This window comes from Spermophilus citellus, assembly GCF_964194105.1.
Source record: "Spermophilus citellus genome assembly, chromosome: X".
In the NCBI taxonomy this organism is placed as follows: Eukaryota; Metazoa; Chordata; class Mammalia; order Rodentia; family Sciuridae; genus Spermophilus; species Spermophilus citellus.
The window spans coordinates 120452642-120465667 of record NC_138190.1 but is presented as its reverse complement, the minus strand read 5'-3'; the positions used below and the strand labels follow the sequence as shown (position 1 = coordinate 120465667).

At 34.3% G+C, this 13026-nt stretch overlaps 1 protein-coding gene and 1 pseudogene across 6 annotated transcripts in view; one reads left to right on the top strand and one right to left on the bottom strand.

Moving 5' to 3' along the window:
* The window catches only part of THOC2 (THO complex subunit 2), a 118364-nt gene extending 105797 nt beyond the window's left edge, over positions 1-12567 (top strand). For 2 of the 5 annotated variants that reach the window (XM_081277142.1, XM_081277140.1), the window contains exons 34-39: positions 653-790; positions 1129-1198; positions 1281-1441; positions 3418-3494; positions 3982-4027; positions 9723-9860. In XM_081277142.1, the coding sequence (XP_081133268.1) occupies positions 653-790; positions 1129-1198; positions 1281-1441; positions 3418-3494; positions 3982-4009 (474 nt within the window). In that variant the 3' untranslated portion in view covers positions 4010-4027; positions 9723-9860. Of the gene's footprint in view, positions 1-652; positions 791-1128; positions 1199-1280; positions 1442-3417; positions 3495-3981; positions 4028-9722; positions 9861-11793 lie in introns of those variants that run through there. The other 3 variants (XM_081277144.1, XM_081277141.1, XM_081277143.1) reach the window with 3 other exon arrangements.
* LOC308639532 (tyrosine-protein kinase Fer-like) lies at positions 9631-10532 on the bottom strand (annotated as a pseudogene). The gene is made up of 2 exons: positions 10515-10532; positions 9631-10339 (listed from the first exon to the last, which is right to left on the bottom strand). The product of its transcript is annotated as a tyrosine-protein kinase Fer-like (transcript).
* Positions 12568-13026: the final 459 nt, after the last annotated feature.

Here is a 13026-nt window from a genome sequence, read left to right as displayed (position 1 = left end):
AATCACATGATGGCTTTTTGAGCTGATTAGAACCAATTAGACAAATTTCATTCTCAGTTGTGGTTATTTGAGAAGTAGAGAATATGCAGCAGTTTTGATTTACATTTATAAAAAAAAATAATTTTGGACAGTTGCTACATGGTTTACACTGAGGCAGAAAGGACTTGCTAGTAAAGTCATAGCTCTGTTTTAGTTTTATACTTTTGCTCACAGTCATCATTGACTGCCTATTCATGGATGGTAAGAATTTAAAATTTCCATGATTGTGCAGAGGTTTGTATTTTTTTATGCAACAGAGAAAGTCCAGTCATTGTTTTCCACATATGGACTCTAATATTTGTGGTTATAGGTCTTTACAACAGATTGATGATGAGGACTCTGGCTAGTGAATTTACTAAATAAGGAGTCTCAGTCAAGGCAATAATGAACTGATTGAGTTTAAGTTGCTGTTTTTATAAGGACAAGACATGAAAACCTTTGTATTTGTGTGATGCTCTTTTATTTTATCTCTTGTAATACAGACAGCTGACCAGTTTTAACTTTGGGTCTAACTGCCACTTGTCTTTCATTTAATAAACAAACAAACAAAACCCCAAAAGATTCCAATACTGGAAAACTAATAATCTTTAGTAATATTGCCTTAATTTAACAGCTCTACATTAATCATACTCCTCCACCACTGTCCAAGAGTAAGGAGAGAGAAATGGACAAGAAAGATTTGGACAAGTCAAGGGAAAGATCCAGAGAAAGAGAGAAAAAAGATGAAAAGGACAGGAAAGAGCGGAAAAGGGTTTGTACTTTTTTAAAAACTAGTTTGGAAAGTTGATTATTGTATAGTAGTGTGTTTACCTTTCAAAAAATACTAGTTTGTTCCATAGCAGTCTGTTGTTTTGAGTTTTAATTGGTATTTTCACCCTAAAGTGTGTTTGCATCTTCTACAGTAATAAGGATCTTCAGCCTAGTAATCTCTACCAGCTCTGCTTGTCTTTCATGCCATTTTACCAAGTATGTGAAACTGCTGCAAATATTCTCCAGTGCTAGTTAGCTGTACCTTTCTTGTATAAAAGTAATGCTTTAAAATAAAAGCATAAACTGTTGATCAATGTAGTTCACAATTCTTGGTTTTAGGATCACTCAAACAATGACCGGGAAGTGCCACCAGACTTAACCAAGAGGCGGAAAGAGGAAAATGGAACAAGTAGGTAGATTTATTGATACCTTCAAAGCAATCATCAAATATATCAGAAAAGGCTTTTATGATTTCTCTTTTGTAATTTTAGTGGGGGTTTCAAAACACAAAAGTGAAAGCCCATGTGAGTCTCCTTATCCAAATGAGAAAGACAAGGAAAAAAATAAGTCAAAATCTTCAGGCAAAGAAAAAGGCGGTGGTGATTCATTTAAATCTGAGAAGATGGATAAAATCTCTTCTGGTGGCAAGAAGGTAAATTAGGAATATAATGGAACAGTATACTTTGAAAAAATCAACTTTTTGAAAATTTGGCAAATATTGATTATTTTTACCCTAGTCAAGTCATGTTTTTTGTTTTTAAATTTTTTGGTATTGGGAAGAAAAGGCATTGGGCAAATTATGTGTTTTGGGAATTTGAACCAAATCAGTCCCAAATTACTGGGAGGGTAGAGTTAGTATACCTTTGAAATTTCCTTTCCTCTCTTCTACTTCCACCTACTTCTGTCTTTGAGTTTTAAGCTTTCTTTGTGTTTTTTTTTTTTTTTTTTGCTACCCACAATTCTTTGCTTTTAGTGTCTTCACTCCTGAGATTAAAATATAATATCATGGATTCTCCTTGACCATTACAGTGTCAAATTCTTCATTAAATGGGATTTGAACCAATTTCATAATATTTTATCCGAATAATAAACTCATTTGAAATTTGTATTTGGTTTTAAAATTAAGTATAAGGTATATTCTCTTATATGCTAATGGATAATATTCAAATTAAATCTCATGCATGGGACATCAAGTAATGTCATTACTAAAGTGTTTGCAAAGCATTATTATATATATTCATAATATATGCAGTATATTAGTAGTTCACAAATGCAGTTTTAAAAAATTGAAAAGGATTTTGAACGGTTTAATTCTGTTTGCCTCCAACAATAGGCTGCTCCTTTTAAATGTGTTTTTTAATTGAGGTAAAACTCATATAACATAAAATTAAGTATACAATTCAGTGGCATTTAGTGTGTTGATAATGTTACACAGTCATCTCCATTTAGTTCCAAAACATTTCAGTTGTCCTAAAGGGGAACCTTATACCTGTTAAGCGGTCACTCTCTACTTTCCCTACTCCCAGCCCCTGGCAACTATTAATCTGCTTTCTGTCTCTATGGATTTACCTATCCTTAATATTATATATAAGTGGAATTGTACAATAATATGGCCTTTTATTTCTGTCTTCTTTACTTAGCATGACATTTTTGGGGTTCTTCCATGTTGTAACATCTTTCATTACTTGATTTCTTTTTATGAGTACATAGCATACGAATATGCCACATTTTTTCATCCATTTTTCAGTTGATGGATTTTTAGTGGTTTTTATCTTTTGACAGCTATGAATGGTACTACTACAGGTAATTGTGTGCTGTTATGAAGTATTTAATCCTCTTTTGTATATACCTAGAAATGGAATTTCTAGGTTATATAATAATTTTATGTTTAACTTTTTTGAGGAATTGTCAAAATGTTTTTCCCAGTGGCTGTGGAGTTTACATTTCTTCCAGCAAGTGATCAGGGTGCAAATTTCTCTACATTCTTGTCAACACTGGTTATTGTTTTCTTTTTTATAACCATCCTAATGGGTTTGAAGTCCTATCTCATGGTTCTTTTTTGCATTTCCTTAATGAATAATGATGTTAAATATCTTTTCATTTGCTTGTTGGCCATTTGTATATCTTCTTTGGAGAAATCTATTCAGAAAGCTTTGGCCGTTTAAAAATTGAGTTGTCTATTTGTTGCCCAGTTGCAAGATTTTTTTTTTTTTGAGAGAATTTTTTTTAATATTTATTTTTTAGTTATTAGCAGACAAAACATCTTTCTTTGTATGTGGTGCTGAGGATCGAACCCCGGGCCGCACGCATGCCAGGCGAGCGCGCTACCGCTTGAGCCAGATCCCCAGCCCCAAGTTTTTTTAATTAATGTATTTTATATACTAGATCCCTGATAATAGTTTGCAGATATTTTCTCCCATTCTGTAGGCTGTCTTTTTATTTTTGTGATGTGTCCTTTTGATTGAGTCCAGTGTATTTTTTTTTCTTTTATTGCTTGTGCTTTTGGTGTCATATTAACTTTTTGAAGAAACATTATGGCTATTGGGTGATGAAAAGGGATTTTGAGCTGATTGTTGTTTTAAATGTGTTTGGTTTCCCTTCCCCAACTAATTTCACCATTCCTTATAGGAATCCAGGCATGATAAAGAAAAGGTAGAAAAGAAAGAGAAAAGGGACAGTTCTGGAGGAAAGGAAGAGAAGAAACAATATCCTTTTCATCTTAATATTAATTAATAATTTTCAGTAGTTTTAATGGAAAGCTTTGGTACCTACCCATCATGTTTAGAATTATACATTTTGTAGTATGTAGTCTAAATACTGTGGAAATTATTAGTTTCAAAATGAACTTTCCAGTTAATCTTCTCAAATGTATGAAATCTGAAAGTGGGAGATTTCATGTTCTTGTTTTGGTTTTAAACTTCTGTGGTGACTGAGGTTTCTTTTGCCAACAATGAATTTATTGACCCTCTGACAGTATTGTCACAAAGAAGAAAAAAGGAACAGAGGGCCTTGGGCTAGGAGCATGGTGAATAGAAGGGCAAAATGATGTGGCAGATGAGCAGAGCTGATAAGAGTTTGAGGCTACCAGGCTGGTAAGAGCCAATTAGACCTACAAGATGAGGAATTGTATTAAAAGGTGGGATGCTATTCTACTGTGTCCCCAAAGTTGTTTTCCCTTAATTTGTCATCTACTCATAAGTCCTCTGACAAGCACAGATAATGAAGACTTTCAGCCAAGGTGAGTGTTTTCTTACCTTCTTTTCATTTAAAGATAGAAATATAAAAATGAGATTGGATAATATTGAAGAAACAAAATCAGTTTTGCAAGATAAAGCTACCTGAAATTTTCACTTAAATATAATGACCAAGTCTTTGGGTACAGATGTAGAGTAAGATTTGCAGTTATTTTTAAGCTGATTTCATCTTAAGTTTGTTGATTAGCCACACTTTAGGCTGGGGGAAAGCATTGAATGTATTTAAGAACATCTGGCACTCTCTTTGTCACTCATTCTCATATTTTCTGGATTATTAATTCCCTTTTAAAAATACCTGTAGCTCTGTAAGTCTTGGTGGTATTTGCATTAAAGAAGGTCACAGAGATATTAGCTAATTGAGCCAGTACTCAAACCCAAGTATTTAGTGTTTTCTGTTCTTCTTTTTGCCTTGTTAGGTAAATGAGTTACCCAAAGGTTTTTTAAGTTTTTGTGCCTTTTTTTCTACCACTGTCCATGTTTTGCAACGTCAGAAAATAAGGTCTGTGCTTTTATAGAATTTAAATATACAACTTTGTTTGCAAGGTAATACATTTAGTTTTTATGTGAGATATAAAAAGTGTTTTAAACATTTTAAGTAAATTATGTGTATCTTAGTGTTTGGAGTGTTCAGACTTTTTTGGTGATACTGTAGGATTATCAAAGTCTGTAGGGTGATTTGCCCCCTACATTTAATAGTTCCAAATAGACATTCTTGATGTTGTTGACTGTGCTTTTTTATTGCCCATTTTAGCTGTCTTAGTGGTATTAAGTATACCTGTTCTCTCTACCTTGCTCCTAGTGTTATTGGCTGCTGCAGTTATTTTTTTTTAATGCAACCAGATAGATAACCAGGGTTATTCATAGTTTAAATTATAAATGAGAAATGTCTGAGAGCCAGTTCAGTATTAGAATAAAGGTTTTAGGGTGTGGGTTTTGTCATGTTTATTTTGGCTGCAAAGCAGGGATTTAAGGTTATCAGGTTGGTGACCTCCTGATAGTGGTGTGCCTTTTGTGCTTTGTTAGCTTGTGTTTGTTATCTAAGTAGTAGACCAGGATAAACAAGAGTTCTGAAAGATAATATAAAATTTACTAATTTTTTTTTTAAATTAAGAAGATTGTAAAAGAAATCCTTCAATTCTGCCCCAGCTGTTTTCCTTGCTGGGGGAGGGGGCTAGAATTCCTTTCCTTAGTTCAAACACTTAAACTTTGTTATTTTAATTCTTAACCTTTTGTTTTGTTTTGCTACTGAGGATTGAACCCAGGCATGCTTTACCACTGAGCCAAATTCTCAGTCCCTTTTATTTTTATTTCTTGGTACTGGGGATTGAACCCAGGCTTGCTTTACCACTGAGCTATATCCACAGCACATTTTATTTTATTTTTTATATTTTCTGTTTTGAGGTAGAGTCTCACTACATTGCTTAGGGACTCTAGGCTAAGTTGCTGAGTCTGGCCTCAAGCTTGAAATCCTCCAGCCTTGACCTCCCAAATCACTGGCATTATAATGCAAGCATCACCATGCTCCCTTATGATTTTATTTTGAGACAGGGTCCTGCTAAGTTGATGAGGGTCCCACCAGTTGTTGAGGTTGGCCTTGAACTTGCAATAGTCTTTCTTCAGGGATTACAGGTATATGCTATCATGCCTGACCATCTTAATCTTTCTTTTATTTGGCATTTTGCTTTCACCTAGGATCTCCATTAAAGAAAAATCCTACTTCTCAGATCTTCATTGTAATGGGACCACCATTGTCACTGACAACTTTCACCATGCTTTTATACATCTTTTTTATTCAGTTCCTAAGTATTATTATTTTGTATGTGAGGATTGTGCTAAAGATTTGAGTTGTTCTTATACTGGCCATGAATTTGTACTTTACCTGTCTATATAATCCCTCTGGAGGAAAGTCATGAAAAACCTGGCTAAGGCTGTATGTTTGGCTCCTGATCTTGTAGCAAAGCTTCTAGATTCAGATGGTCTTGTAAAGATACATGTAGCTCCTTCAGTTTTCTTGCTGACAACTATGTATATACTTTTTTCTTGGATAAACTCTTAACTTTTGTTAGTCTCTTGATTTGTCCTTTTCCTCTCTTTTGTTTTCTGGCTGCCTCTTTCTATTTGGATTCATTCAGCTATTGGGCAGATCCTTCTGGTTCTTTTTTTCCTTTCCTTCATAAATCTCATCATTTTTGATTGGCATCATCTACCTTTAAGATGCTTCTAAATCTACTGCCTTTACTTTAAATTTATTTTCTATTCTACAGAGAGGAGAGCTGCTAATATATGTCATAAAAGATGTCACTAATTTTAAGATTTCATTATTGATTTTTAGAACAATTTAGGAGAATAGCTAGAGAAGTGTCATTGATTTGTATCCATCACCCTGATTTTAGAAACATTGAAATAATCACATTAGAACTAAGAAATATATAAATGTGACCCCGATTATATTCCTTTCAGAGTCTGCCTTCCTGTTCTGACTGCTATTTTTAGTTGCAAATTCTGCCTGTTCGCTGCATCTTTTGTTACCTGTAAAGTTTTTGTCTAATTTCATTTAATAAGCATACATAAGTATGTTACTTATCTACCTCCCTAGATGTGGTTTTGTTGGAGGCTATGTATCCTTTCCTTTCTTGATTGAGTCTCTTGAACATTAGTAGCTTTGCATTTAACCTTTTGTTCTACCTTACTCTTTGAAAATTCTTGCCTATTGATGATCACAAGTTTGAGGCCAACCTTAGCAATTTAGCAAGACCCTAAGTAACTTAGCTAGATCCTGTCTCAAAATAAAAATAAAGGGCCTGGGGAGGTAGCTCAGTGATAAAATGCCCAAGTGGGTGCTGGGATTCAGTCCCCAACACCCAAATGAATAAATAAACAAATAAGATAAATTAATAAATTCCTGCCTATTAAGATTGTCCTGCAAAGCCATTTTTTGTCTTCTCAATTTTAATTTATATTTGTAATCCTCATCTCATATCCTATGCAACTGTATGTTTAGTTTATTATATTTCTGTAACATTCCATTCCAACAAGGCCAAGTGTATTTGGTTGGTTAAATTCTCATCTCCATTGTCATATGTGTAAACAAACTCTTATCTTCTGAACCCAAGATTGGCAAATTCTCAGCCCCTTGTCAAATTGTGGCTGTTTACCTCTTTAGCCTCACACAAAATTAATTTTTAAAAAAACATTAGTTTAATTTAGCAATCAGAAGATTTGACAAATCCAGATTTCAGTTTTTCTTGAAGAATTAGAACATCTGATAACATTGTGTCCTGATTTCTGCATGGCAACAATCAGATCTCCCTAGGTACAACCCACATAGAGCTAGGACCTTCCACCCTGCACATTCCCAATGCCCACAGTTAAAACCGTTCGCCTCAGTCAGTCCCCACTCATCTCACTTCATTTGTTTTCATTATATAGCCCCTATAGACAGGTGATTTTTATAATCCCCCCACCTTAAGTCCATACTTGGAAATTTACTTCCTAAGCTCTCACAGATTTCTTATTTTAAGACTGTATTGCCATTCTAAGGCCTATTCCTAGATGGTGATAATGTGGACTGGGGTAGGGAGTATGTTAGGATAGCCATTGCTTACATGTGAGTTTGTCCTAGTCACTGGTTCCTATGCAAATATACCTTCCTAGATTATGATTTTGTTAGAGGCTATGTATCCTTTCCTTCTAATCAAACAACCAAGTAGTTTTCTTTATTACCTGGGATGTTTTAGATACTCTGTTCACTTTACATGGGAAGCTGTGTGCAGAGGTAGTGTTTTCTCTGGGATCAGTGTGAACATTGATAACGAGCAACACTTTAGTATTTTTTGGCCATCAAAAGTAGGTTCAGTTTACTTACACTATTTATTAGAAGGGGAAACCATACTAATTAAAAAGAAGTTGTTTTGTATGTTACAACATATTTTGAGGGCAGATTTATTATGCTTTTATTTCATTTTGTAGTAATCATTAAGTATGCTTGAAATTATTGTTGGGAGATTGAAATGATAGACATGAAACATTTTTGTCTGCATTATCCTTTATACTTTTAAAAAGTACTGGATATGCGCTCTGTGTACTGGTATTCATAGACAGTACACAATTGAGGGCAGGAGGAACTTTCTGTTCCTTACTCCTCTTCTTAAGGTAGACAAATATTCACTAAGGTGCTGTTTTTTTTTTTAAAACATCTGGATATGGGTATGAGCCCTTACAAATGGATCCTGTGCCACCTTTGTCTGAGTGTTAGTGTCCTCTGCACACATTTATTCTGAGAGGCATCCCTGGATCCAGTCAAGATTCATCTCAACAGAGCCTGTTTTAACTCTGTTACATTTTGTTTACATGGAACATCTCAGTAATTGTTTGCTACGAGAGTTCTTAGGTTGCAGTATAAGGGCAAATGAAGGTATAAAGTGGAATCAGTATGGCTGTCCCTAAGTCTTTCTCCTTATAATTTCTTTATTTGTATATGCATTTTTACTTGGTGTGTTTGGGGGGGACGGGGACACACACACACACACACACACACACACACACACACAAACACAGATTATGAAATCCTGACAGCTTCAGACACTAATACAAATGCAGGGAATACAATTCTGGGATGCCTTCTTTGAGGTAAAGACACTTAACCATGAGTAAGGTATTATTTTGGTGGATTTGTATTTTATAGTTCCTCTTAAAATGTTTTTGTTGCCATCAAAATGGCTATTTAGGGAGGAATCTATGAACTACTGAGACATTTCTTAGGACCTTTTTGATATATTTGACCATAAACTTAATAAGCATGTATTTATAAAGGCATCCCTATGATAAGATTTTGTTTGCCTTCTCCACTTTGATCACCTACCCTTTTCTCCAAACCACCTTACTTTTCCAAACTTGCCTCTTTCTGTCACAACTGTTTAGAACATCATTTAGAGTCAACTGCCTCAATGAAAGAGTGCTCTTTAAGGGACTTTTCATGCATAGTGTTCTGATTTCCTAATGGAGGGCATGGTGGAACATAGGAAAATGATAACCTTCCTAATACAGAACCTATTTCAGCAAAAAGGAAAACCTAGGAAGTCCAGATAATTACCAATGTAAAATGATGTTTACAAATGTATTCCTGCTTCAGTGGGGTAGAAGGCCACCTTTTATTTGAATGTGTCCTACAAACGTGGTACAGTTCATAGTCAATATAGTGTCGATGTCTGTGGTGAAGGACAGCAGACTGAATTGAGCCTGAAGGATACAGTGTTTTTGAGAAACACCAACAATCCTAGGTGTGAAAAAGACAAATCTCTGTGACCCTTTACATTTAGAACCTATGCTTTCTTATTTACAGTGGTTAAAATGGCACATTTTTTTTAAAAAGAAGTTAGTTTAAAAAATAAACTTTAAAGAATATTGCAGGTAATGTGATATAAATTCAATGTTTATTAGAAGAAAACTATTAACTCTGGTGAAGATAGGGTCCCAAAGACTGAATTTGGCACTGTTTCATCACTATGTGACTTTCTTCTTGATGATAGCTAGCTCTTTCATTGAACTTGGGGGCAATTTTCAAGTTTGTAATCACAGCACTTCAGCATTATTTTGTAATATTTTCTGGACACTGATGAGAGATTGACATCCAGTATCCTCTTTCCACTTGCTCTTGTGCTTGCTGATTTGTCATTCCAGGGTATGGACAGACCCCTAAGCTGAAGGTCTCCCAGAGGAGGATGCCAAAGCTCCATGCGTCACTCTAAGAACGATCTCTCCCATAATTAAGAGCTTCTGGTGCTGTCCATTTAATGGGAATCTGCTTTAAGTCAGAAGATGAATATACACCAATATCCTCTTGATGAGACATTCCAAAGTCACTGATTTTCAGAACATTATTTTCACCTCCAGGCAGTTTCTTGCAGCAAGGTCCCTGTGCATACAATTTTTACTCGAGATACGCCATCCAGAAGCAGCATCTAATGAAAATTTCACTAACTGAGTTTTAGTTCATCCTTCTTTCTCAGAAAGGAGAGGAAACCACGTCCTGGAACCAGTTCCTTAAAGATGTAGATAGGCTGTCTTTGTGTGCGAACTCCTATAAGTTTGACAACCTTGGGATGATTATGTCACTTGAGGATTTTGGCTTCTTGTAAAAATTTTAATTTCAGTTCCTGGAAAAGATCTTCTTTACATGTTTTAATAGCAACATGAATTTTATCCTTTAATGTCCCCTTAAGTATGTCATTACAATTTCCCTTGCCTAGTAATTCTCCTAATGTGATGTCTTCATGATTGAGAACCCATTTCTTATTCTACTAATTATGGTCATATGGATGCCATGATGTTCTTTATTGGAACATTACTTTTTTTTTCAATTTAAGAAATTGAGATATTCACCATTTTAAAGTGTACAATTCAATGGTTTTTAGTATATTCATTATATTGTGCAATCATCACCACTGTCTAATTTCAAAACATTTCTCTCACCTCCAAAAGAAGCCCCATGTTTGTTAGCAGTCACTCTTTAATTCTCCCCTTCCTCCAACCCCTGGAAACCACAATGTACTTTCTACGGATTTGCCTATTTTGGACATTTCATATGAATGGAATCATGCAATACTGTGGCCTTTTGTGTCCAGGTTCTTTCACTTAGCATCATCTTTTCAAGATTCATCCATGTTGTAGCATGTATCAGTACTCCATTCCTTTTTATGGGTAAATAATATTCCATTGTATGAATGTGTATCATATTTTGTTTATCTATTCATCAGTTGATGAACAGGAACAATGACTTTAAGTATTAAATTGTAAGTTCAACATCAGTGTATCCACAATTATAATTGATAATGTCAAGATTAATACATGATGTGAACAGAATTCTGTGTAGAAATGATATGTAAATTATTTGTCAGCGTTTCATGCAAGTGTGATTATTTTCTAAGGCCCCTTCTAGCTCTCGTTTTATGAAATATGTGAATGTAGTATTTTCATCAATAAAGTTTAATGCATTAAGCATTAGTTTAAAATTTGAGAACAAATGTTAGGCAGATATGAAGTTATTTGCCACATGTTGTAATGATCATGTTTTGAATTTATTTCAATATGCAGTATTTGAAAAATGTCAATACATAAAGGAAAGGAAATGAGTATAATTGAGTCAATATATTTTTTAAGCAATTTTTATAATTTAGCAGACGTTGCATCTTAATATAAGTCATTATTAAAATTGTGTCCTTGTGAAAAATGTGATATTATTTTCCTCTTTTTTGTTAATCATGTAAAATAGGTTCCTTTTCTTTGGTAAATGTATTCTGTTCATTTTTGATAAGCTATTACTTGCCCCATGGAATGTTTTACTTCTTGCTATTTTTTTCCCCTCCTTAACCCCTACCACTCCTTTATACCCAAATTGTTCAGTGTTGTATTTTTTAAAGAGTCATACATAGTATGCCCATCTAAATGGTTTCTAAGAGTGGACAATGAGAAATACATGAATATTTTCATCCTTTTCTGGCAATTCAATTCAAGTCTTTGTTATTGACGGAACTCACTAACTTTTCTTTCTTTAAACTTCTTTCCTTCTTTCTTTTTTCTTCCCTTCCTCCTCCTTTCCTTACCTTCCTTCCCCACCCTGCCCACTCTCCTCCTTTCTATCCTTCCTTGCTTCCTCTCTTCTACTTCCTTCCCTCTTCCTTTGACTTCCCTCATACCCTCTCTTCCTTCCTTCCTTTCTTATCTATCAATATAATCACTTTGTTTCTTTCAGGTGAGATTGGAATGAAATTGTTCATCTGTGACCAGAAATTTATTTTCCTGAGTAGATTGCCGAGAATTATGAATGAAGAGGGCCCATTTGCATCTCCTTAAATTATTCAGTTATCTGCTTTATTGCTCCATGTGGAAAACCTAAAATTGTTGAGTTGTGCATTACTGTATTTTTAACTTGTTGCTTAATTTCTACATGTTTATTTTCAGTAATGGCTGAAAGTGTTGATTGTTCCATATTTTTAGCACAATGTGCTGCATACACTTCCCAACAAGCAAATAAGGTTACATGTGTACAGAATTTCACTTTTGGTTAACTAAATATTGCCTGAGTTTAGTCTCCCCCCTCCCCCATTTTAAATGCTTCCTTTTTACTGTTTGAAACTGAAAATAAACAATTATTGAACCATTTTGAATTTACCTCATTTTAAATCTCGGTTTTAATTTATTATTTGGCCTGTTTTTAATATTACTTACTTAAATTGGAAGGAGTGTCTTTATGCAATGCCTAGGAATCATTTTATATAGAACATGTACATTAAAACCTGTTTAAAAAAGGAAAAGATAACAGTACTCACTTGTCCCTTGCCATTTTTTCCTTGTATTTACAAAAATCTTGGGGGAGGGTGTGTCAAAAGTTAATTGTGTTTTAATTCTACAGCTATAGGAGCTTTGTATTGCTGAACTTTCATCTGGAAAAGTTTCACAGTGACATTTTTAAAAGAGAATTTTTTAATCTACTGAATTCTACCAGTGTAAACTTTTTTTCTAAATAAAAAATAGTTTTCTCAAATGATTGTATATCATTGTGTATATTGTTGCTTATTTAGAATAACTTAGCAAAGATAATTCATTGAGCTTCCTAGCCCTTCTCCATTTTATTGTGGATAAACTACATTATTGTCAGATAACATTATCCTATAATATGGAAAAACAAAACATTTTGTTTGGTTACTTGTGCACTTGAAGTAAGCAGTGGGCTGAAATATGCCTAGAAGTATCCACTTCATGCTGAGCTTTCAGAAACAATGATACTTATACAAATCAAAATTTTCAGAGACAAAAAGTATATATATTTTTAAAGAATTAAGAAATGTCGAGGGGCTGGGGTTGTGGCTCAGTGGTAGGTAGAGTGCTTACCTAGCATGTGTGAGGCACTGGGTTTGATTCTCAGCACCACATATAAATAAAGTCCCACTGACAACTAAAAAATATTAAAAGACATTAAAAAAGA